Source organism: Lemur catta, chromosome 1 (assembly GCF_020740605.2).
Source record: "Lemur catta isolate mLemCat1 chromosome 1, mLemCat1.pri, whole genome shotgun sequence".
NCBI classification, from domain to species: domain Eukaryota; kingdom Metazoa; phylum Chordata; class Mammalia; order Primates; family Lemuridae; genus Lemur; species Lemur catta.
In genome coordinates this window covers 129,712,836-129,736,977 of record NC_059128.1, presented here as the reverse complement: position 1 = coordinate 129,736,977, position 24,142 = coordinate 129,712,836, and the positions used below count along the sequence as shown (strand labels likewise).

Sequence of the window (24,142 nt, the reverse complement as noted above, 5' to 3'; positions counted from 1 at the left end):
TTCTGATATCTCCACTTTTATCCCAGACACTCTCATTTTTCTCCCCATATATCTTCTGTGATTTTAGTTGGGCAAACCTATTTTGAGTTTTTATTAGGAAAGATACTCTGCGATTTAAGGAAAGGCATATGAGACTCAGTCCTATAGGAGTCTGCCTGTCACAGTCTCACAATTCAACATGGCAACGCCGTCAAAATTCAGAGCGTCACGAGCTTGGTAATTCACTTCATTAACGGTGCTGCCTGAATAAAATACATGGCAAATTAGAAATAAACAAATCCTTGGGAAGTATGATAATACATTCAGAAAGCACAGAAGGTGAGGCATGGAGATGGAACAAGAGAGAAGGAAGTGGCAGGGGAGAAAAATCGTATCAGGATTAAGAGGGATTTTGTGAGCCCATATGTACTCTGCACACAGTGTTTTTAGAAGGCATTTCTGAGAAATATTGGAGAATTAATTATGAATCTGCCTTGTTTATATCTTTATCTTCATATCTCCCTATCCCTCACATCCCACGTCTAATATATTATGAAGTGCTGTCAGTCTTACCTCTAGCATAGATCTCAAATCTGTCTGCTCTTCCTGCCAATGGACACAGGTGTGGCCTGGTCTCCAGGGCACACCTGTGTCAGGTCTCCTCTCTGGCACCCAGGAGGATGGCTGGTTTCTGACTCCCACTTTGCGACCAGGTGGGGCATGTAGCCAATTCTGACCAATGACACATCTCATTTCTGGGCTAAAACATTCAGATACAGGAGATGACCTTCCAGCACGTTCTTCTGCCATGGCAATTATGGAAGCAAGTTGTTCAAATGAAGGTGCTACAAGACTAAAGCAATTTGGATCCCATATTAGTAGGAGTTCTCCAGAGAAACAGAACCAGTAAGGTATGCAGAAAGAGATTCATTATGAGAGATTGACTCGTGATTAGGGAGGCTGAGAGGTCACAGGGTCTGCTGTCTGCAAGCTGGTGGCCCAGGAAAGCTGGTGGTATAGTTCAGTCCAAGCCCAAACGCCTGGAGAGCCTTTAATGGAACCAGGGGAGCCAGTGGTTTAAGTCCCAATCTGAATCCAAAGGCCGTAGAACCAAGAGCACCAATGTCCAAAGGCAGAAGAAAATGAATATACCAGCTCCAGAAGAGAGAGTGAATTCACCCTTCCTCCATGTTTCTGTTCAATTCAAGCCCTCGATGGATTGTATGACACCCACCCATGTTGGTAAGGGTGATCTTTGCTCAGTCTACTGAATCAAGGGTATCTCTTCTAGACATACCCTCAGACACACTCAGAAATAATCTTTTACCAGCTATCTGGGCACCCCTTAGTCTGGTCAAGTTGACACATAAAATTAACTGTCACCATCCCTAAACCACATGTAGCATGGCTACCCTAGAAGGTCGTCCAGACATACGGGGGCATTCCGTGGGCAAGAAACAAACCTGTGTTTTGTAAAGCAACTGAGAGTTTGGTGCTGTTTGTTGTCACATCATAGCCTATTTTGTCCTGACTAGGAAAACAAGTTGCCTTCATCTCCTAGAATCCTTCAGAAACCTTTTAACTCTTCCTCTTCCCCTTGCACCACATCTCCCCTCATTTCTCTGCAAAGTGGTCAGTGAACCTCTTCAAACATGCATTGAGTCATGTCACTCCTCAGTCCAAAAGCCTTCTGTTGCCTGCCCTTGTTGTTAGGGGTCGGTTTTAAACTCCTTAACCTGGTTTTCCAGGTCTGTGTGCTCCTACTTACCCCTCCAAACACCCTGCAGCTCTTAGACCTGCTCTTTGCCTTATAGTCCCATCATCTTCTCAGTCTCTCAAACACTGTACGCTGTTTCCCATTCTGGCACATACTTTCTCCTCTGCCTGGAAGATTCCTCCCAGTTCGCTTGAATCATCCTTGGGAATCTCCACCTAAAGGATACTCCCTCCGAGGCCTCCTCTGACCCCTCAGAGTGAACAGGTCTCCCTGTGACTCTTCTATGCCCCCCACTCTGGTTCAGCCATACCAGTCACCATTTATAATTCTGTATTCATTTGTGTGCTTGTTTGCTAAATATCTTTCTTCCTAACGAGACTGCAAGCTCCGCTAGGGAAAGGGACCATGTCTGTGTTCTCTCCCTCTCTGCCCTAAGCATCCTATGCCTGGATCCCATATTAGGTTCTCAACAAATACCTTCAGGATGATTAAATAAATGCATTTACAGTAACTTAGAGTTATATATATGTGTGTGTGTGTGTGTGTGTGTGTGCATGCGCGTGTGTATAAAGTCTAAGGAAAGTGATAGCAGATATTTTTGAGCACTTACTATGAGTGAAATATGGTGCCAAGTGCTTTACATTGTTTTCTTTAGCATGCAGATACCATGACAGTAAGACTATGTGGTAAGGACTGTTGTCCTCACTTTAGAGATCCAGAAACCTGTGCCTGGAGTGGTTAAATAACATGCCCACGTCCCTGTGGCTCACTAGGCAGCCTGGCTCCATAACCCATGTGCTTAACCTGCTTTTTGATTTGGTTTTGTTCTACCTCCAAGTTTCCAAGTTTATTAAACAATAGCACCAAGCCCTGATATCACAGCTGTTATATAATCAAAGGCCAAATTTGCATTGTGTTTTTTTATGGAGAGAATTATTGATCTCCTGCATGCTTCCTACCAAAGACATATTTTAAAATTAAATATTTTAAAAATATTTAAAAAATAAGTACCTATGCACTGATTAAAACTATTCAATCATTGTAAATACTAACCTCAAAATATGAAAACCCGAGGATATGAAGTCTTCAGCAGAGAGTTCTTTTCTGTTTGGCTTTATACTGTAAGCTTTTTTTTTTTTTTTTTTTTTAATTTAAACCTGTCAGAGGTGAAAACATTAATTTCCTTTTCCGTGGAGAAATCCAATAATGGCTGAAAATCAGACTTCATTTGGACACACTTTATCAATTAAATCTGATTTTTGTTAACAATATATTATAAGCTCTCATTTTAAAAGAATCTTTTTTTTTTTTAAATCTCTTCCATGAAACAGCACATATCTGAATGAGAAGTCACTCCAGCTGACAGAGAAATGCAAGAATCTGCAATATGGCATTGAGTCTTTGTCTAACAAAACAAAAGGGTAAGTTCTACTCTTCCCATTTCATTTAGTTTTAAAAAATATGTGTTTTGTGTGCAAAATGTTTCACAGCCTCACTGAAATCATTTGGAATATAAGAGTGTTCACTCTCAGGCTTGGTGTTGGGCTCTCAGAAGCTCCTATCGGTGAGGGGGACAGACGAGGGGCCCATCAATGCAGGCCGGGGTGAGACCCTGGCAGGGGGACTCAACTTACCTGTCCCAGGATCCATGTTTGTTAAAAAGATCGTGTAGTTTTACTGGGTCAACTTTTATAGCCCTTCAGTCCTTTTGAGAATCTGATACACGTTCTGGATACAATCCTGGAAAAATACACAGTTGTATAAATTTTTCTTACAGTGTCAGCAGGTTAGCAGATTTACCCCCAGTCCCTGCTGTGGGATCCCCTCAACTTCCCCACCTCTGCTTGCAATCCTATATTTTATTTTATTTTATTTTATTTATTTATTTATTTATTTATTTATTTATTTTTTTGTTTTGAGACAGAGTCTCACTCTGTTGCCCAGGCTAGAGTGCTGTGGTGTCAGCCTAGCTCACAGCAACCTCAAACTCCTGGGCTCAAGGGATCCTCCTGCCTCAGCCTCCTGAGTAGCTGGGACTATAGGTGCCCATAACCATGCCCGTTTAATTTTTTTTTTCTATTGTTAGTAGAGACGGGATAACTTTTTTTTTTTTTCTATTTTTAGTAGAGACAGGGTCTCGCTCTTGCTCAGGCTGGTCTCAAACTCCTGACGTCAACCAATCCTCCTGCCTCGGCCTCCCAGAGTGCTAGGATTGCAAGCGTGAGCCATCGCGCCTGGCCACAATCCTATATTTTAGAGAGTTTACTACATCACCTTCTTCAACCTGGGGCAAAGGAAGTCTAGAAGCCCCATGGTTCAAGCAGGGAAGAGGCACTGGTGGCCTGAGATTCTGAGGGGAGAAGCATCATTTTGGTTGTATCCGGAAGGAGCCAAGTCTAACGGTGTTGGATGAGTGATGTGCAGTGGGCCGAGGGCATTTGGCGATGCTGTAATCTCCCTGTAATCTGAGTTTCATTTTGCTGTGCCTTTGCCTGACAAAGTTTGAAGATTGTTCAGAGTAAGAGAGCTTGCTGATTTCCTCATGCCAATCCTGTGTAAGGAAGACCTAGTGCTGTTCCTGCCTTCATATTTTTCTCTTTGTCTTCCCAATAATCTCTCTCTCTCTCTCTCTCAGGCACATACACCCCTCCCTTCTTTTAATGTTAAAAACAGTGGTTGTGGGAGCAGAGTTAAAGCAGCTGCCTATAATTCATTCCCTCCCTTCCCTGGGGGTGTGGGAGGTTGACCTGGGGGTAAAGAAAGCAAGGCAGGTAACCTGGCCTAACCTGTTTCTCAGCTGCACCTTGGGGTAGATGGACTGATGAGATTTGCTTGGAGGAAGAGACTGTATTCATTGAGCATCGACAGGAGACTAATCCCTGGCTAAGGTTGTATAATACTTCCGGTAAATGGGACCCAGGAGCCAGAAGGCAGGGCTCCCTGGAGAACAGCACATGGGCTGTGCAGCCTCCTGGGTATAAAAGAGAAATGTTTCATAATTTAAATGTTCCTGCTCTGTGAGGAAGCCCACAGACCTCATGCAGAGACCTCACTTACTATTCTAGGCCATGTTCAATGTGTGAGGACAGGACCAGGGCAGCCACGCATCGTGTCCTAGTCCTCTCTCTACTTGATCTGAACCTCTTGACTTGCTCGGGTCCTTGGAGTTATTAGAAAAGCTTCATAGTGGATCAGAGCTCTGATTTGAGTCAGTCTGGTTTGATAGTCCAATCCTGTGTGTTAGCTCAGTTTCTTACAGAAGGATAGCTCCATTAAAATTTTCGTTTGCTTTTCCTTAAATTCCAAGTGATGGGCCCTGAGTTTGCTAGAGGACTCCACTGTGCTGCGTGTCTTCCGTCTGCCCCACCTGGTTCACTTCCCACCCTTCAGAGCCCCCTGCTGCAGCTTAGTCTTGGTCTGCCTTTGCCCAGGGAGGTTGGCCTATATGAACTTCGTCAGTAGCTCTGGGCTCTTCCGCCATCTAGTCTTCCTTTGGATTTGACCAAGGGTGGAACATCAGAAAGAGACCAGGAAGAGGGAGGAAGGAAAAGAAGCTCTCTCCTTGTGGTGTTATCGCAGGTTAATGCATCCTTGACTGAGGAGGGTGCTGCATCGCTGATCCCTGAATGAAGATGAGGACTTTTGTTAGGTCTCAATCTCTGTCTCTCTCTCTCTCTCTCTTCCCCACCCCCTCTCCGTTCCCTCCACTGGATCCTTCAACTTAGGGAACGTGTTAACAGTCCCCTGGTATTGTACTTGGATTTCCCTATATCCTGCCCAGACCTTTGGGAAAAGTCCCTTCTTTAAATCTGTTTTAAGTTCCACAATATGAGCAGGTCATCATTCCCACGAGGACCCTAGGTTGCTACAGATTGGTTTGGAATGAAACACTTGTACAAATGTGTGATAAATTCACCAAATTTTGGGGTGATGGCGCTATACACCATTGATCATGTCGGAGCTGTTGTTTTGTTTGTTGTTTGTTGAGTGTGTGGGCATTACAAGATTCTTCCTGAAACTTTTCCTGAGAGACTCGAATGCCACACCTCTTGCAGTAGGCTCCATGTGTCAGATGTGTGGCACAGTGACACATGCAAAGTAGAATGGGAAAAATGGGTCCTTGCTTCCCCAGATCAACTGTCTTTCTCTGACATTAACCATTTTTGCTTCCCAAAGTGACAAAAGTCCTCAACGTAAGGATGATCAGTATCTGTATGTTGTTCCAAAGTACTTGAGTCAGCATAAGGGGGAGATTCTCTGGCTATAGAGGGAGTCTGTTTCAAGGCAGAGAATTTGGAGCCCTTTGATTCGCATCAACAGAAGTGGTTAAGTGCAGCAAGCTAATGAGAATGCTAGTGCATATGCTCTCATGTTTGCCCTCTCACTTTTCTCTGTTGTTTTGTATTTGGTGCTAAGACCTTTTCTCAGCTATTCTTCGGGGGGATGCTTTTCCATTACGCACACAATTTTCAGCAAGCTCGTATAATTAGCCTGCACTGGTATCTGCTCGGCAGAGGTCTAGAGAGAGCAGGCACGAATTGCCCGTTGTTATGAAAGTGTTACTTTGCACACATGAGACTAATTTTTGCAGTTGTATTGTCTATGGCCAGGAATTGTGCGTTCTGCAACTAGTGCTATTACAGACTTACAGAGGACAATAGGGAAAGCCATTCAGTGTATGGCGATAAAAAAGTAATTTCATTTCCTTAGAAATAATTATCTAGCCCTATTTTTGTCATGGTCTGTTAAAGACCTAGACTTTTCTCTTCCTTCAGCCAGTTTGTGCCTTTCAGGTTGCTAAAATAGAATTTAGGAAGACGGAGTTATGGTGGGAGGGAAATAGCGCTCTTTTTCTCCCCTGGTCTTGACTATATCTTTTGAATAATAGAAAATTAGGCAGTTGCCATTAAGAGAACCCATGTGATAAGGTATTATGTGTCACAATTCTTTATTCTCTGTTTATGATGTTGGGCTCCATAGAGGGTGGAACAATGTCTTGTCCACACTTCTATCCCCTGGTCCCTGTCACAGGGGCCCAGCACATAGTCGTGCTCAGTAAATATTTGTTGAATAAATGAACAATGCATTTTCTATACCATCTCTAATTTCTGGGTCCTAAAAATTATCCCCACATCCATAAGCCTCAACTCCTTTTTGAAACCAATTTTAACTACTTTGACTCTTTCTCTTGCTTTAATTCTGTGCTTTTCTGTTTTCTTTTTTTCTACTTCATCTTTTTCCCCTGAATATTTCTTTTTGTTTCTTCTCCCTTTTCACTGGGTTATCTCCAAGGCAAAATAGTAGACTGTATTAAAAATGCTATCTAGCCATCTTATCACTGCTAGTTGGCTCATTCTTCAGTATGGCAAACTTATTACTTGTAATCTTCTTTGCTTATATTTTTAGAAAAATGGCTATATGGATATCCAAGCTGTCCCTTGGAGTCCTCATTGCTTCAGACAAATGAAATGATTTTTCTGAGAACAGATACTTCAGAGGTGCTGGCCCAGGAAACAAACTCATTTCCTCCTCTCGGGTTTTTCTGCCTTTGCAGCTGAAGCTTCTCTTCCTTGTGCTGTTCTTTTATTTTCCCAAGAATCCTGGATCCCTAGAAAATATACTTGTTATATTTGTTATATTTGTTCAGTTTCCACCATTTGGTCAGAGTAGATGAACTGCTCTAACAAAAACTCCCAACGCTCAGGTCTTAACATAAAATTTTACTCTCTCGTGCAACGTTCAGTGTTCCTTCTTGATCAGGCAACTCTCCTGGGTGACTCTCCCCCAAGTATTTGGGATTCTGGCTCTTTCTGTCTTACGATACAGTCATCTTCAGCAGATGGTCCCCAGACTTACTGCTGAAAGGGAAGATAGTAAAGAGAAAGCCTGTCCTGCACACAGTCTAGAGGGGATGCATATCACTTCCACTCACTTCCCACTGCCTGGGACTGGCCCTTCTAGATGCTGGGGGTCATGTGACTGGCTTTGGCCAATAGAATGTAAGTCGAGTTGGTGTGTGGTTGGTGTGGGAAATGCAGTGCCTGGTGGGGCAGCTGCTTGCAGCAGCAACTTTGCACTATGGAAAGGGGTCACCAATCAGTGGTCGTCAGCCAGACGTCTCCACGACATGTGTATTCAATAGCTCTACCATTCTGATCATCCTGAGATCTCTTGAAAAGAAACATGTTTCCAAACAACAGCAATCCTGTACATCTTTTGAACACCTCCACAGTTTAAATAGTATCTCCAGTGAGAGATGGAGAAATTGTTTCAGGAACAGAGTGCAAACCCTGCCCTATAACTGTCTGCATGATCACAAAGGCATGGAAGGCTCACTTGTAGTCAGATCGCTTTTGGGGGAGTAAGATACAAATGCTCAGAATTAAGATTTGGAATATCCACCTTACACGGACTAGGTGTGACCTGTACCATCCACTATCTGGTGGGTGTGTGTTTGATGAGCTGTTTCACGCAGCACTGTTTAAAATTACTTAGAAAAACAGAAGTCTCTGAAAGGTATCTTCTTCACAAAGATGTTAGTTCGTAGGTGCCGTTTTGCAGAGTGAAACACAAAGTGAATTGAAGACTGGCCCTAAATGTTCTTTTATCCTGGAGAGAACAACATGACCTGAATTGCTGCTTGAAAGGAGAGGCATAAATTATAGTCGATCAAACTTCAAAAAACCCAAATGTGAGCCTATCATTCGGCAGCCTGCTAACAAAGCAAGTATTCTAAGTTTCAAGTTGTCTGTCAGGAAGAAAGATATTTGGTCATATACAAGATTTTCTTGGCCTGGGATGACATATGACTTGTTTCTATTCAGCTTTAAATCTATGGTGCATTAATTGCTTTTTAAAATAATATGCACACTTTTGTCTGTCTACTCATCTCTGACCTTTTAACTTGCCTTTTCTGGTCAGCTTTTAAGAGCTCCAAAATCTAGCTCTTTTTTTCTTTCATGGATGAGGAGGAATAGGTCAAAAAATAAGAAGTTAAGAGTCAACAACCATTCATACCAACATGCTCCATCCTTAATATCTTAGGCAATTTCTCTTAGTAACCAAAGCAATGGCTGGGTTTGCTGATATAAAATTTTAAGTGGAGGGACAGATGAGCTAATACTGAGGGCATGATAGAGGTATGTGAAAATTTTTGCATCTACACCAAACAAAAGTTATGTCAAATCTATCAAAAGGTGTTTCAAAATAATTCCATACTTCAAAGAGTATACGAAAAATAAGCAATCACAATTTAAGAGCTTGGAGGAATAGTTTCTTAAATTCTTCTAATCCATATGTTATTTTTATTTCTACTATAAGCATGTATTACTTTTTTCTTTTTTTCATATTTTTTTCTGCTTCTTTCCTTATACACCTACATGTATTACTTTTTTTAAAAAAAATCTAATTACCTGAGTTTAAAGATGAAAAATGGGATTATGACTTGTTTGAAGTCAGGCAACCTGTTAGTGGGAGGGTGAGAAATAAAAACTGTTTTATTTTTTCCCTCTGTGTGTGTGTGTTTGTAATTGTTGATGTTGAAAAACAACCAGCATAAGCCAAATCTGAACTCCTTGATTTATGCTTGGTAAGAGTTCCTTACTATCATTTTTACAATGCCAAAGATTAAAATAGTGTATTATTTTATTATAAGTGTTTGTCAGTGGAAACAAAACTGAATTTTCCTGCAGAAGAAAACTGAAACACTGGCTTTCTAGTTAGACTACAATGTTGATTATGTATTCACATTGGATGGCTTCCTCATACTTCCTCAAATAACTAGTCATTTGAATGAAACCTTTAACGGGAAGACCATGACAATGCAAATATTCAACTCTATTTAAAGTCATTGAGAAATAATTGGAGTTATTTCCAATTTTAGAAATGATGCAGAGATTGAAAGCAAATAGGTTACTGTTTTTACTATCTTCAAATATAACAGGAAATGATAGAGGGATAATTTACTTACTATTTATAGCAGCCAGACTTCCAAGGTGGCTCCAAAGATCCTCTCCTCCTGGAATTTGCACACTTATATAGTTCCTGCCACCCTGAAAGGGGCTGCCCTGTATAACCAATAGGATATTGCAGAAATAAAATTGTGTGACTTTCAAGGCAAGGTCACAAAAGACTATGTGAAATTCTATGCAGTAATAAATGTTTGCTATTGTTTTAAAGCCACTAAGTTTTAGAGTAATTTGTTACATAGTCATAGATAACTCAGTCATTACTCAATTCAATATCTTTTCCATTATTATATTTTTGTCCTAATGACAATAATTATTATTACCGTAATTATCAATAGCAATGGTGGCAAATACCATTTTTGTGAGCCTACTATCTGCCAGGTAATTTAAATTATCTATAGTCCTTGCAATGTTTCTTCAGAGTAGGTTTTATTATTTTAATTCCACAAGTGAAACAAATGAGCTCTGAGGGTTTCAATGGCTAGCAGAACATCAGGCAATTACAAATGCAAGAGCCAGGATTTGGGTGAAATTCTGACTGTTTTCTTTTCACTACTCCATGGTACCACTCTTAATGAGAGCAGAACTGTAAGTTGCAAATTTAAAATGAGACAGTCATTTGGTTTTATAATGGGAAACTACGCAAAAGTGATCCATCTGCAAAATACATTTTCCTCACTTTATGTTACTTATTTTACTTAAGCTTCTATAATGTAAGTATACTTAGGTAGCGTTATCCTGCATAGCAGTTACCCTATTGGCAGCTTGGGTGATCAGTACAGCTTCTCTTGGTAAGAGATCATGGCTGATGGCTAGTCACTGTCATAGTTCAAAATTGCTATCTGAAAGCTTTGGGCATTTTTATGATCTGGTCATATATTAAATTTTAATTTTAGAAACACATAGCAACTACTATATGCCCAGTACTATGACATGCACAGGGAGAGTTACTTTCAACCTAGGGGGTGCATCAGATTCATTGGGGAGCTTTCTCAAAGTATGCGTGGTTGAGAACAGATTTAGAACTCTTGCATAAGGGGCAAAGCAATGAAGACATTATTTCTACTTTTTAGCAGCTCGTAGTACATGAAGAGTGTCAAGTATTTAAACAAATATTTACAACCCACTGGCTTCCCCATCTCAGTCTTCATTGCAGAGTCCTCCTCCTCTTCTTTCACTTTTGACGGTGGGATGCCCCAGAGCTCAATCCTTCTTTCTCATCTCCCAAGGACCTCATTTAGTCTCATGGATTTAAACACCATAGTGATGATTCTCAAATTCATGTCTCTTGCCTGAACCTCTTCCTTGGCTTTTGTGTACCTTTGCCCAGTCAACACTTTCCTGAAATGTCTCTAAGATCTCAGACCTAGCATGTCTCACAGTGATCTCCTGGACTTGCCCCTAAATGTCACACTCCAGCATTCTGCCCTCTTTTAGTTAATGGCGCATCTGACCTTCCCATTGCTCAGGCCTATAACTCTGGAGTTGTCCTTGATTCCTCTCTTTGTAATTGTACCGTATCAAATCTGTCCCTAAATCTTACTGGCTACCTTCAAATCCAATCCAGAAGCCGATGATTTCTTACTAACTCCACCCCTGCACTTTGGTTTAAGGCACTCTCAACCCTCTTCTAATTATGGCAAGTATCTCCTGACTTTTGCCTCTTTCTGGCTTAGAGATTATTCTCAACAAAGTAGACAGAAGGGCCCTGTTTATGCAGGTCAGATCAGATAACTTCTCTTCTCCAATGTCTCCTAATTTAACTCAAAATAGAAGACAAAGTTCTGACACTGGCACACAAAGCCCTTGCAAGTGCTTCTCAAATATATGTGTAATGTATTTGCCAATAGCAGCACAAAGGAGATAGGTTGGGGCAAAGCTATATTGTTCTATGGAAATAACTAGGATGATAAAATGATAATTATTATAACAATATATAGTTGGGATTGTAACATTAATAGGTGTAATATGTAGGCTGGACATGGTGGCTCATCTCTATAATCCCAGCACTTTGGGAGGCCAAGGTGGGAAGGTCACTTGAGCCCAGGAGTTTGAGACCAGTCTGGGTAACATAGCGAGACCTGTCTCTACACATACACACACACAAAATAGCCGGGCATGGTGGTTCATGCCTGTAGCCCTGGCTACTCAGGAGGCTGAGGCAGAAGGATCACTTGAGCCCAGGAATTCAAGGCTGCAGTGAGCTATGATTGTGCCACTGCACTCCAGTCTGGGCAACAGAGTGAGCCTCTGTCTTGAAAAGAAAAAGAAAAAGGAAAAAAAAATGTAACATGGGTGTAATAGGTATAACAATAATGTAAAGAGGGAGAGAAGGGAATAGAACTATATAGGAGTAATATTTCTCTATAATACTGCAGTTAAGGTAGCATAAATTTGAAGCTGATTCTGGTAGGTTAAGATGTATATGGTAAATCCTGGAGCAACCACTTAAAATAGTTTAAAATTATTAAAGACATAAAATACAATATTAGAGAGTATTTACTTAAGGCAAAAGAAAGCTATAAAAGAGAAATGGAGGAACAGAAAAAGAACATAAAATATACAGCAACAAAAAGCAAAATAACAGACACAAATCTAACTACATCAATACTAACATTAAATGTGAATGGATTGAATGACCCAATCAAAAGGCAGAGATTGTCAGACTAAATTAAAAACATGTATCCAACTCTATGCTATCCATAGAAGACACACTTACACTCACAGATACAATAGATCAAAAGTAAAAGGATGGGAAAAGATACATTATGCAAACAGCAATCACAAGAAAGCTGGAGTTGGATATACTGATGTCAGACAAAATAGACTTTTAAAACAAAAAATGTTAAGTGATAAAGAGGGAGATTTTATGATGATAAAAATGTCAATCTATCAGCGATACATAACAATTATAAACATGTGTGCATCTAATAACTGAGTACCAAAATAGCTGAAGCAAAACTGACAGAAATAAAGAAAGAATTTGACAATAAAAATCGAAAACTCCAATAAATATTTGTTCAATAAATACATGAAAATAAAAAGATAAATACAGTAGGGATATATAATAGATATAGGAATGGTGCAAAGGAGAGTTAGGAGGGAAGGCTCGACTCTGTGTGAGTCAGGAGAATTGAAAAGACAAAGGCTTAATAGCCACTAATGTGTGTTTTAGAAATCTTAGCAGGTGTTTTGTGCTTGTTCATCCCTTCACTGTTGTTACTCACTCTCCATAATGTTACTCTTCAAGAGATGGAGAAATACTGAATTTATTGGTTCTTTCATATTCTTTGCAATATAGAGGATCTTATTTATAAAATTGATGGTATGAGATCACTAAATTGTCACTTTCACCTCTAGATATCCTCTTATATGTCTGGAGATCTCTTTCTATAAACTTGAAAAGTAGGTCATTGTTTTTTCATCTCTGGCCATGTTATTGTGATCACATTGCCTAAAGAAATATGAAAATCTTAAATATCAGATTCATTCTTTGTTTATTCATTCTTTCTATCCTGGTGATGTATTTGCATGTTGCAGATATTTGTGAGGAAGAAGCTTCAAGATACTGAAAGTTATATTGTGTGTTTTGCTGCGAGGTCCTGCTTGATTTGGGCATTGCATCAAATTAGTCCACTGAAGTAAAATTGAGTTACCCCAAAATAATGCTGAGAAATAGTACCATGACTAGATTTCCATTTGTGCCGTGTATTCTTAGCTGACCATGCAGATCTATTCTCCACTCTTTTCCTCCTTGCCTTGTGCTCCTGGAGGTTGACTTCCTTGAACTGCATCAGTTGGACTCTCTCATCCTTTGGCTTCTGGTTAGGTTCAGCCTATGAGGGTCATTGGCAGGAGAGTAGAAGGTGGGATGAGAGAGCCTGGGGGGACTTATCCCTCTGGATCCTCTCTGTGGGCTGGGGTTAGGGATGACTGCATCCTCTACCAAAGGCCACAGCCCAGCAGCCCTCCTCTTCACCTGCAACTACAGCTCTTTCTGGGTCACCTGCAGCCTTGGGGTGGTAACAGCTCTCCAACTATACCATGTTGTTAGCCCAAGTGTGCACCACCAATCTGTGTTGCCTTTCCTACCACATCCAGCCCTCTGTAAATATTATGGATGCATCATTTCCTCTTGATTGGCTAAGGTTAGTCACTGCTCACAGCATTTCATAGCTCGTCTTTAGTATATAGTTAACACCAGTACCCCAAAGTTAATTTTTCTAGGATATACAAAGTATCTCCCACTTTTTAAAATCAATGTTTGGCCTTTTCAAATAATGCAGTATAGCATTTTGGAGATTTCATTGGAGCTGGGAAGAAGTATTATTGGCATCTTCTGGAGTTAATCTCTGAAGCTACTTTGTAATATTTATTTAACTTGTCTGAGGAACATTAAAAGGTATGGAGAGAATAAATGTTTCAGATCCCTTTCTCCCATGCCAATTGACAATACCCATGGCATTCTAATTAGAAGTTACCATCACACATAGTTGAAAACAATGCAAATTGACGTTTTCTTCCTTTAGTGGATGAAATGTTGATACTACTACTGCATAGACACACTTCTCTTTGTTTAGCTTTTATTCACTCATTAGCCATTCCTTTAAAAAGTTTACCCAGTGGAAATGATTGGCTGTATTGACTGAAAATCTTCTAGCACTGTATGCATTTTCAGATTTTATTTTCACGTAGAGCTAAGCTCTTCAGGGGATTGGTGGAAATTAGCTGCAAAAGACTTTTTGATCTACACAGAGCATCACTCAGAAAACTACTGACTTAATATTACTGGGCTATTCCCACCCATCTAAATGGATAAGAAAAGATTGGCTTTCACTGTGAAGAGATGTGATAGGAAACTATATCAGTATCTCAGCTGCTTAAATGGGACTAATAAATATCACCAAGATAACCTCGAGGCACCTAATATGCACCCAATGCAGTAGTCCCACCTTATCCAGAGGATATGTTTCAAGACCCCCAGTGGATGCCTGAAACCATGGATACCACAAATCCCTATATATATACTGTTTTTTCGATCCAGTAACTGAGATGGCTACTAAGAGTCTAGTAAGTAGGTAATAGAAAGTGTGGATATGCTGGACAAAGGGATGACTCACATCCTTGGCAAGGTGGAGTGAGACGATGTGAGATTTCATCACGCTGCTCAGAACAGTGCACAATTTAAAACTTATGAATTGTTTATTTCTGGAATTTTCCATTTAATATTTTTGGACCATGGCTCACCACTGGTAACAGAAGCTAAAGAAATGAAACCATGAATAAAAAGAGAACTACTGTAAATATTTAATGATTAAATTAATTAACCATAAATTATAGCCCTTAAAATGCCCTATTTATATCTTAATTGAGATAAAACTAGTCACAGCATGTGGATCTTCATCTTCAAAGAGACATTTCCAGAAAAATATTTAAAAATTTAACACGGCATTTATTATCATTTAATATGTTATTTATAATTTGTGTCTCATTTTGAGAATTACTAATAATTAATGATTTAAATAGACATTATTTATCCTTTTGAACATAACTTGCTGCATTATTCAGTGTGATTTATTGTACATCTTGGGACCAGAAAATGTTTCTGATGGGATTAATTTTCAGTTTCATTATGAAAATAGATGAGATGTAGCATGATATATTGGAAAGAGGCAGAATGTGAATCAAAAGACATGAGTTTAATTCTTAGCTCATCCACTTACAATGCAATATTGAAAAAGCTGTTTATCTTCCCAGAACTTTTAGTTTTATCATCCAGAAAAATGAAAGTAATGTCATAAGCAGAGTCGCCTCCCAAGATTTTGTGTTTTGTAAACTGAAAACCAACGATATGTGTAAGTATGCAGAAAGTATGGTAAGATTTAGAACATTGGACTTAACAAGCAGCTTTTGCAGAGACACACTTATTTCTCAGATTGGCCCACACTTGGAGCACATGTGTGGCTTTTTGTTCTCAAATGGTTTTCTGCTGCAACCATTCTCCCACATTATAATCATGATGGTACTCTGGCAATCTTAATTTTTGAAAAAAGCTGGTTGGTGGCTTATTTTTCAGTGGAAAAGGGCAAGGATTTAGGGAAAAAAATCTCTTTGATATCCCATATTCTTTAGTCTTCACCTTTGTAATATCAGAAGATAATGCTTCATTTCTAGACTGGACATAAAAATAATTCTTTGAACACAGTAATTTCAGGGAATAAGTAGCTTGAGTACTGTCTTCTGATTGTAAAATGGCCGGAAGTATCTCTTCTTTTACTATATAATAGATAGGTCTGCTATAATTGTTCACTTGGTTTTATATATCAGTGACTACAAAGTCAAAAGCCATTTTATACAGCTAACTCGCTGGTAAGATTAGAAACATTGTGATTGGCATCTTTCAGTATTATATTAAATTAGAGCCAGCTACAATTTATTGGGGGAAGTTTAAAACAAAATGCTTTAAAGACCATATATATATTTTATGATGCACCTTTATTCTAATTGGCAAAGGATGGCAATTTTAATGTTCCAGGCTAAACTTAAGATACAGCCAAGAATAATTTCAAAATGGCATAAACTCTGCTTTTCAAGGAAGCTAAAGTAAAAGTAGAATGTACTTGAGCATTTGCACAACACCTTGGTCAAAAATAAAGTCACCATTAATTTCCCAATTAAACAGTAGTTGCTCTTTGGATCTTGTGAGATTTGTTTAACCCAGGTTTTGGTCTACTCTGGATCAGCCTTGTTTGATGAGGTAGGTATGGCAGCAAAGTCTTACCTGGCCTTCTTGGCAGGCCTCAGTGAGGCTCAAACTATGGGGACAATGAATGGATATGAGCCAGGCCAACAGGTTACACAATTGGGATGGAGAAGTATAGGAATAGTGGTGAACTCGTTCATGTGTAATGACTAACTTGGGTGGAGAGGGGAGGCAGAGAGCCCTGATGTGTCACATTTGCCAATTCCTATGGTGTAAACACTCCCATTTCAAAGCTACCAATGGTTTAACAACTTGTTCACAACATTCCTGAAAATTTAGCGGTCAACTCCCATAAGCTTGGGTGAAGCCAGCTCTAGCATACTAACCAGAGAAAGAATAGAGGAGAGAAGAGAGGATCCCCACACCCTCGCTATGCCAACAAAAAGGATTGAGAATGGAGATTACTCCCAAGTCCAAGAGTCAGCCAGAAAGAGAAAGGGCTTCACTGAATGCTTTGTTTTTAAGTTGCAGAGGTTAGACATCTACTATGCAGCAACATAACCCTTTCTCTGTTTGCTGTGTGAACTCTACAGCAAATTCTACATCGATTATTATTGAGGGAGTTCAAAGAAGATGATAGGTACAGTCACGTATGGGGTTACTCATGACAAAAAGTATAAAAGTTTAACAGGACACACACATATACTCATCCCCCCTTTCATGCTAAGAAGTGGAAAATTAGGAAGGATGAGTTGGTGAACTGACAGAATTGACTAGCTGTTGAGCTATAATGTGAGCATTTTCAGGCAATACATTGAAGGAGGGCTGGACTTTGATACAGGGAGATTTGTGGATAGGAAAAGTCAGTGGAAGTCAGGACTGGGGAAAGTTATTACATAGAAGCCATAATCCATGGAATAAGGAAATGTTTTGAGTTTATTCAGAGTACTTTATGGCCTCATTATATTTCATATTTATATTTAAATATGCATTTCCTCAGTTAACAAGAACAATCAGTATGTCCTAGGGATGGCATGGCTAGAAATGGTCCATCCTCAATGTCCTAAGGGGAAGAGAGAGAGTGTGAAACCAACATGTAAACTCATAATCAAATTCAGTGTGGGAAAGGCTACTATAGAATTATTGGTCAAAGTACTCTGAGAGCTCACAGAAAGTAACAACTTATTAGCTATCCAGGGAACTCTTTAAAAAGCATTATCAATTTAAATGTGCTCTAAGTTCACAGTAAATCGAATTTCAAATTTTAGATATTTTATCTTTAATAATGGCTGATATATAGTGCATATTATCTTAGTTATATCATCATGGAAAATATAATGTTTAGTCCAATAGTGAACATTTCTTAAAGTTTTTTTGAGGAGTGCGTGATGTTCCATAAACTCCAACTTAATTGTACAATTTGAAGAGTCCTAGTGTGTGTGTGTGTGTGTGTGTGTGTGTGTGTGTGTATATATAAAATATGTATATATATGTATTTATATACACACCATCACTATAATCAAGATTATGAACATGTCCCTCACCCCCAAAAGTTCTCTCATGCTCTTTTATAATCCATTTGTCTCTCCTACCCACCTACATGTTAACCCCAATCCCAGGCAACCCGTGGTGTGTTTTTGACTCATGTTGGGAGCATTATTGAAGGGAGAGAAACCAAAGAGGAAGGTAGATTTCATGGGCAAAGGTGTTGCTTGGTTGACTACATTCCCTGCTTATAAGAAATACTGCCCTTCAGAAATAAACTCAGGAGAATACGCATTGTACCGTATGCGGGTAGGGGTATAACTTTTCCTGACACGGCTCTTTATTGCCTTCTCCATCCCCTGTCCCTTCACCAACATATGCTCTGTCATTGTGGTAGAGCCTTAATCTCTACTGGCTGGCAACTAATGACTAAGATATTAATTGAAAGAAAATGTAAAGGTTTTCTCATTCAAAAGGATATTTGCATGTCAAATGAGAATGCTTAAAGACTAAAGTGTATTCTGTGCTTAAGGAATTAATACTTAATGATGAAGTTTCACATAGAAGGAGATCTATTGGGGACTGAAGGGATAAGAGAAGTGTATATTGATATAAAAATGTATAGTCACGGAGGTACAATTTGAGAAGCACTGAATGGGACCCCAATTTGGATTTTTATGTAAGGTTCAAAATTGCAACTTAAGATGGTTATTTTGTGGACATTTTATCTATACATGTCAAGGTAAATCTATGAACTGAGAGTCTGAAAAAAGTGACTACGTATTTATAATAAACATCTCTAAAGCATATATTTATTAGTCAATGAGTTAAAGCTAAGGTGAAATGCCCATAAGATACATATGTGAGTTGGTGTGCTATCATGGTTTGTAATACTATACTTGGCTTATGATATGTGCAAATTATACATACCAAAACCAACAGCACAATTATTTGCAAATTGTATTTTCCTAGGTATTTTGAAACGAGTACAATTTTAATTGTTTTTACTTCACCTTATTTCAGAAGAGATTTAGAGGACTAAAATGAGTCAATTATAAAAATGTCCTCTAAGAAGACTTATATGTGAGGTCATTATTTTCTAATTTCATTGACATTTAATTCTTAGGTATTCAGAAGATGACTACCTTCAGATTATCGCAAGTATACAGAGCTGTCCATGGAAACGACAAGCAGAAGAATACGCAAATTTTAGGTAAAAATTATTTTTTTATAAATAGTATGAAATTTAAAAATGTCTTATTCATTTGCTTTTTGGGAAAATAGGCAACATGTTGTTAAAAAGAAAAGTAGAACTGACCAGCCAGCAATCAGGATGACTGAATTCTAAGACCCTCTCATGAGGCACATGGCACTATGTCCCCATCTTCATACAGAAATTTATAATTATGTTACTGGAAGGTTTTTTATTATGTCTTTGTTACATTTTAGAAGATGTTGCCTCTTCTTTCTACCATTTTATGGTTAGCATTTATTTATTTATTTATTTTGCAAATACAAGGTAATAGCATTAGGGAATGTTTGGAAAACACCATCTATAATCCCATCACTTTAGAATCAAAACTGTTTTGTTTTGTTGCATGTTCTCTTCTAGTTTTTCCTCATTAGCTTTTTAACACAAATGACATTCAAGGGGCATGAATTGTTCTAAGTAATAACCTAGGGAGGAGACATCAACCTGGCAAAACCAGGTTCTCGATTGACCATTCTAGAGTTATCCATCGTGCTTGGAGAACTTGAAGCCCGCCCAGACAGAAATAAATTTTGTGAAAGCAATATGATGTGGGGGTGCATCGATTCTTAGCTGGTAGCTCCCCCCACAACCCCTCCATATACCATAGAGCTAGGTCAGTTGTCTCTGGGCTTTCTTGGTCTAGATTGGTCTGTTTTTTTATTTGTTGGGTTTCATTTATTGTTTTGGGGGATTTTTTATTTTTTTTTGGCCCACATTCTCATTCTTTGCTGTGCATCCCACACTGGCTTTGTCCTGTGCCAAATTATTTTATTATACTGTGATCCAGAGACGTGTCTTTCTCCTTACCTGTTTATATTTTTAATGTTTACTTTAAACAGTAAATCTTTTAAAAATCTTACTAAAGAGACTTTGCTTTCCCCTAATATACTCTCAGACATATCTGCTGCCTGGAGCTCTTTCTTGCGGGAAGGTAACCCTTCTTGTCTGCGTTGTGCTGTGGCTCTGCTTGTTCCTCCTTCAGTCAGTGTACACTGGTGTCGTTGGCCCGGCTGCCTTTGATTCTGCTACCAGTGTGAGAGGGCACTGGTCAGCCCTAATGGGTGAAGGAGTCGCTTCCTGATAGGGTCAAGGCTAAGAGTGGATCTCTTCAGGCCACTGGGGAGACACATGGATGTCATGACTTCCTGTAGGGTACCATTAAGCATCTTTCCTCCCTGGCATTTAGGGTGAGAGGCTGAAAAGGGGATTCCTGTTTACCTATTTCATTTCCAGGATATTTTATGCTACACAGCTCTATTCCAGACTGGATTTGAGAGATCCTGGTGGCAGGGAAACAATCGTAACCTAAACAAGTGGCAGAGTCTGACATTGAGAGAACTTTCTACATATGCCGAATAGGCAGAGAAGAAAGGGGGAGAGATCGAGGTATTGAACTACTGAGGATCAATCCACAATAATTAGCTGGAAAGATAGAAGAGTGGTGACAGCAGTAATGAAAGTAGGGGTATAGGAGCTTCTGCTTCGGGCTGTTAAGTTAATTCACACCAAGCCTCTTGAGAATAATGCAAAGTATACTATATACCTGTTTGAGGGACTTGGAGAGCTACCTGAAGCAGGGAGAATTTATAGGACTAAAATCAGGAAGAAGAGAGAAACCAAGGGAGGGGAGCCCGACCTTTAGGGCTGCTTTTTCTTGGAACCTGCCAAGTAAGAACACAAAAGTGAGGCTGAAAGGCAGAGAAACTGAACAGAGCTTCCAGCAGTTCCTGGAAAAATCAATTCTCAAAAGAACTGAAGCCCAAATTTGAATCATTTCCATCCTGAGTTGGATTTAGATCTGGCCTTAGCTTGCATCCCTGATAGAAACAAAAGTAAATCCTCTCTGGAGAAAGGTAACCTTATTTGGAGCCTAAAATTATCTCTGCACATTTTCACACACAATGTCTGGCTCAATTTTTAAAATATATTATCTTTAAAGGTTTTTTTTTTTCTTTCGTTCCTCCTTCTTCTCCTCTTCCTCCTCTTTCTTCATCAAAAATCAGCAGTCTCTTCAAATCCAGAGCTGCATGAGAATCATTGCTGCAGATTATGATGGACAGAAAAGCCATATAGATGGATGGTCCAAGGACAGTATAGCCATTCTTTCCATAGTACCATCTTGGTATTAAAAAATGCATCTGTAACTATGATGATTACCCAGTGGCCTATCCATCCCTTCAGGGCCAATTTAAATAAACATCTGGGGCTATAATACTCATTATTTGTTGTCATTAAAGAGAACAGGCATGATGATATTTATTTATTTACTTGAATATTTATTATACCGTAATGTTCTTTTTATGGACATATTTGTAAACTAAATTATATAAACCCACAACAGAAGTCTGTGCAATTAAGTCATAATAAATCATCTCCTTTCCTCAATTTTTACTAATATAGCTGGCCAAATCTGAGTCATCTCTGGCTTATGTATAAAGCTGGTAACATAGATATGTCCCCTGTAATTATCAATGTCAAATAGCTAAATAGTTTTTCATTTGATTTATTTAGAGCATTTTATACCAAATTGAAGAAAAGTAAAATGTGAGCCTAAAAATATGGTAATTTTTTTAGCAGCAATTACAAAAGTTACATTAAATTCTAAAGAATATGAACAAGTGAATATATTCTAAAGCCATCTGCAACCTACAACCTGATTGTTGAAACTTCTAACAGTTGGCACCTAGGGACTATTTGAAAATTATGGGACTCTTGTGGTTAAATGATCTAATAGTCAGCTTAAAACTTATTTTTACTAAATAAATATGCTACTTGCAAGAAAAAAGGGTAAATTCTATTCACCAATAAATTTGTTTAGGGCTTACTAAGTCAAAGCACTGTAGACTCCTTTGGTGCCCAGTATGATACTGGGCACAAAATAGGGCCTCAATAAATATATGTTAGATAAATGGATGCATGAAAGTAAACAAGAAAAATGCAAGGTTTTCTTACTGACCTCAAAGAATTTATAGTCAGTTTTGAGAGACAAGAAATAAAAATATGAATATTTATGATTGAATGTCAGAAGGAGTGATTTAGACAAATACTGTGATATATTAATGCAAGATCACTGTCGGATGTAATTTTTTGAAACATTTTGTGGAAAGAGGTAGGACTTGAGCTGAAGTTCTGTCCTGGAAGCTATAGGTGGAAAGGGAGGGAGAGATCAATTTTGGGATGATGGGGCCAGGAATTAAGGCTGGTGAATTTTAAGGCTAGCTGGGCTCTAGCAATGAACTTGAACTACAAGGTGCTTGAAACAAAGGGGATAGGTTTAGGTAGACAGGGGAGGTTCTGATGATGCACAGGGTTCTGCTTACCAGAGTAAAGTCCACAGACACTTTGAGACACTAGGAGCCCAATCAGGATATTGCTAGCAAAGGAATTACAAGGTGAATTTTTTGTTTTGGGCAGGAGGGAGTGAGTAGTCTAAAGGAGCCACAGCAGTTAGTAGTCAGCAGTAAGAAAAGTGAGCACAGGATAGTGAGCATCTGCAATATCAGTGGTACCTATGAAAATATCAACGGTGAGACTTGACTATGAGCTCTCTGGGGTGTGGCATGTCTTATTTATCTCTGTATTTCCAGTGCTTGTCACACAGATGTTACCCAATAAGAAGCTGTGTGACTGAAGATGTGGTAGGACCTGGTTGCTTGTTGACTTTCCAGTTCTCTAAGTGAAGGAGAAGAAAACTAAAGTCAAATGAGAAATCTCGGGTCTGGTTGATTGGGATAATCGTGGTGCTACTGCCAAATTGAAAGCTTTCAAACGGAAATTGCTTTTGAGAAGACAAACCCATCTTGGACAGTATGCATTTGAGCTGACTTTGGGGACAACTGGATATAGAAGACCTTTCTTTGGTCTGGGAAAAGTCTAAATGCTAAGAGAAAATGGACTTTCTTCCCCCAAAGAAAAGCAAGTGCAACTTAAAGCTGGCTTATGCAAGAAATAGGGTTCTCTCCAAGTCTGTCTCCTCAGCAATTTTGTATGTGTGCTATGATGGAGTTTATCCTCTTTTTATAGATTCCTAAGCTTTTATTTATTTTACACTTAATTGTGGGTCTGAGAACCCTGTAGCCTGGGATTTGAATCTGTAGCTTGTCTTAGCCTTTACCTGGAAACATGAGAGGCTTAACTAGAAAGGTTCTTCATCTGAAGTCTGTGCCAGTGGTTTCCAAGAGCCCTTGAAACTGTACTTGAAATTTTGTACATGTTTCTGGGGAAAGAATCCATAAGTTCCATCAGATTCTCAAGGAGTCTAGGACCTTCCAAATGGACTAATGTATTTCCAAGGACTTTTCTGCCCCTGAGACTCTGTTTGCTTTGGGACTTGATTGCTTGTTTCACCTTCCACGTTGGCATGGTTACCACAAGCGAACGTGTCCGTCTGGCTCGGATTTACCCATCCCTGTCCTCCAGACAGTCTAAGTTTCACTTGAACCTAGTTAAAGAGGGATTTAAGTAAGAGTTGAAGATGTCCCGCCTCCTGTTTTTTCTTGGCATCTAATTCCATTTACATGTAGTCGTACAAAGTCAGCAATGTCGAGGTGTCTGCCTTATCTGCTTTTAAAACCATTTATTTATTCTCCCATTAGAGTTTGTTATTTTTTTTTTCCTAAGCAAGGCTAATACACAGAATAATTTGTGGAAAATCTACCTGGATTTCAGTGTATGAAATTACTGTTTTTCACATTCTCACTCTCTTCATTTTGAAACTGATAATCATTTGCTTGAGCATGAAACTCAGATACTTTAGAATAATATAGAGAGGCTTAAATTTAAATTAAACCTGATATGAGATACCCCCTGTTCTGCCCTCCTTTGTGAAGCTCTAGAAACTTCTGGTAAACAGGTTTTATCCCAGCAGAAGATCTTTGAGCTTCAGTAATTAGTCTTAGATTCCCTAGGTAACTTGCATGGTAATTACTGCATTAGCTTTCTTGAATGATTTTCTAAGTTAAAAGAACTGTATTCATTTGTGTGACCAATTATGGAAAACTAATAGGTACACAGCAACAGTGCTTAATTTCCATTTTACT

At 39.0% G+C, this 24,142-nt stretch overlaps 1 protein-coding gene across 1 annotated transcript in view; it reads left to right on the top strand.

Annotated features, from left to right (window-relative positions):
* The window catches only part of ST8SIA6 (ST8 alpha-N-acetyl-neuraminide alpha-2,8-sialyltransferase 6), a 104,204-nt gene that overhangs the window by 50,194 nt on the left and 29,868 nt on the right, over window positions 1–24,142 (top strand). Inside the window, exons 3-4 of the mRNA XM_045534196.1 lie at window positions 3,028–3,117; window positions 18,978–19,064. Of these exons, the coding sequence (XP_045390152.1) occupies window positions 3,028–3,117; window positions 18,978–19,064 (177 nt within the window). The remainder of the gene's footprint in view (window positions 1–3,027; window positions 3,118–18,977; window positions 19,065–24,142) is intronic.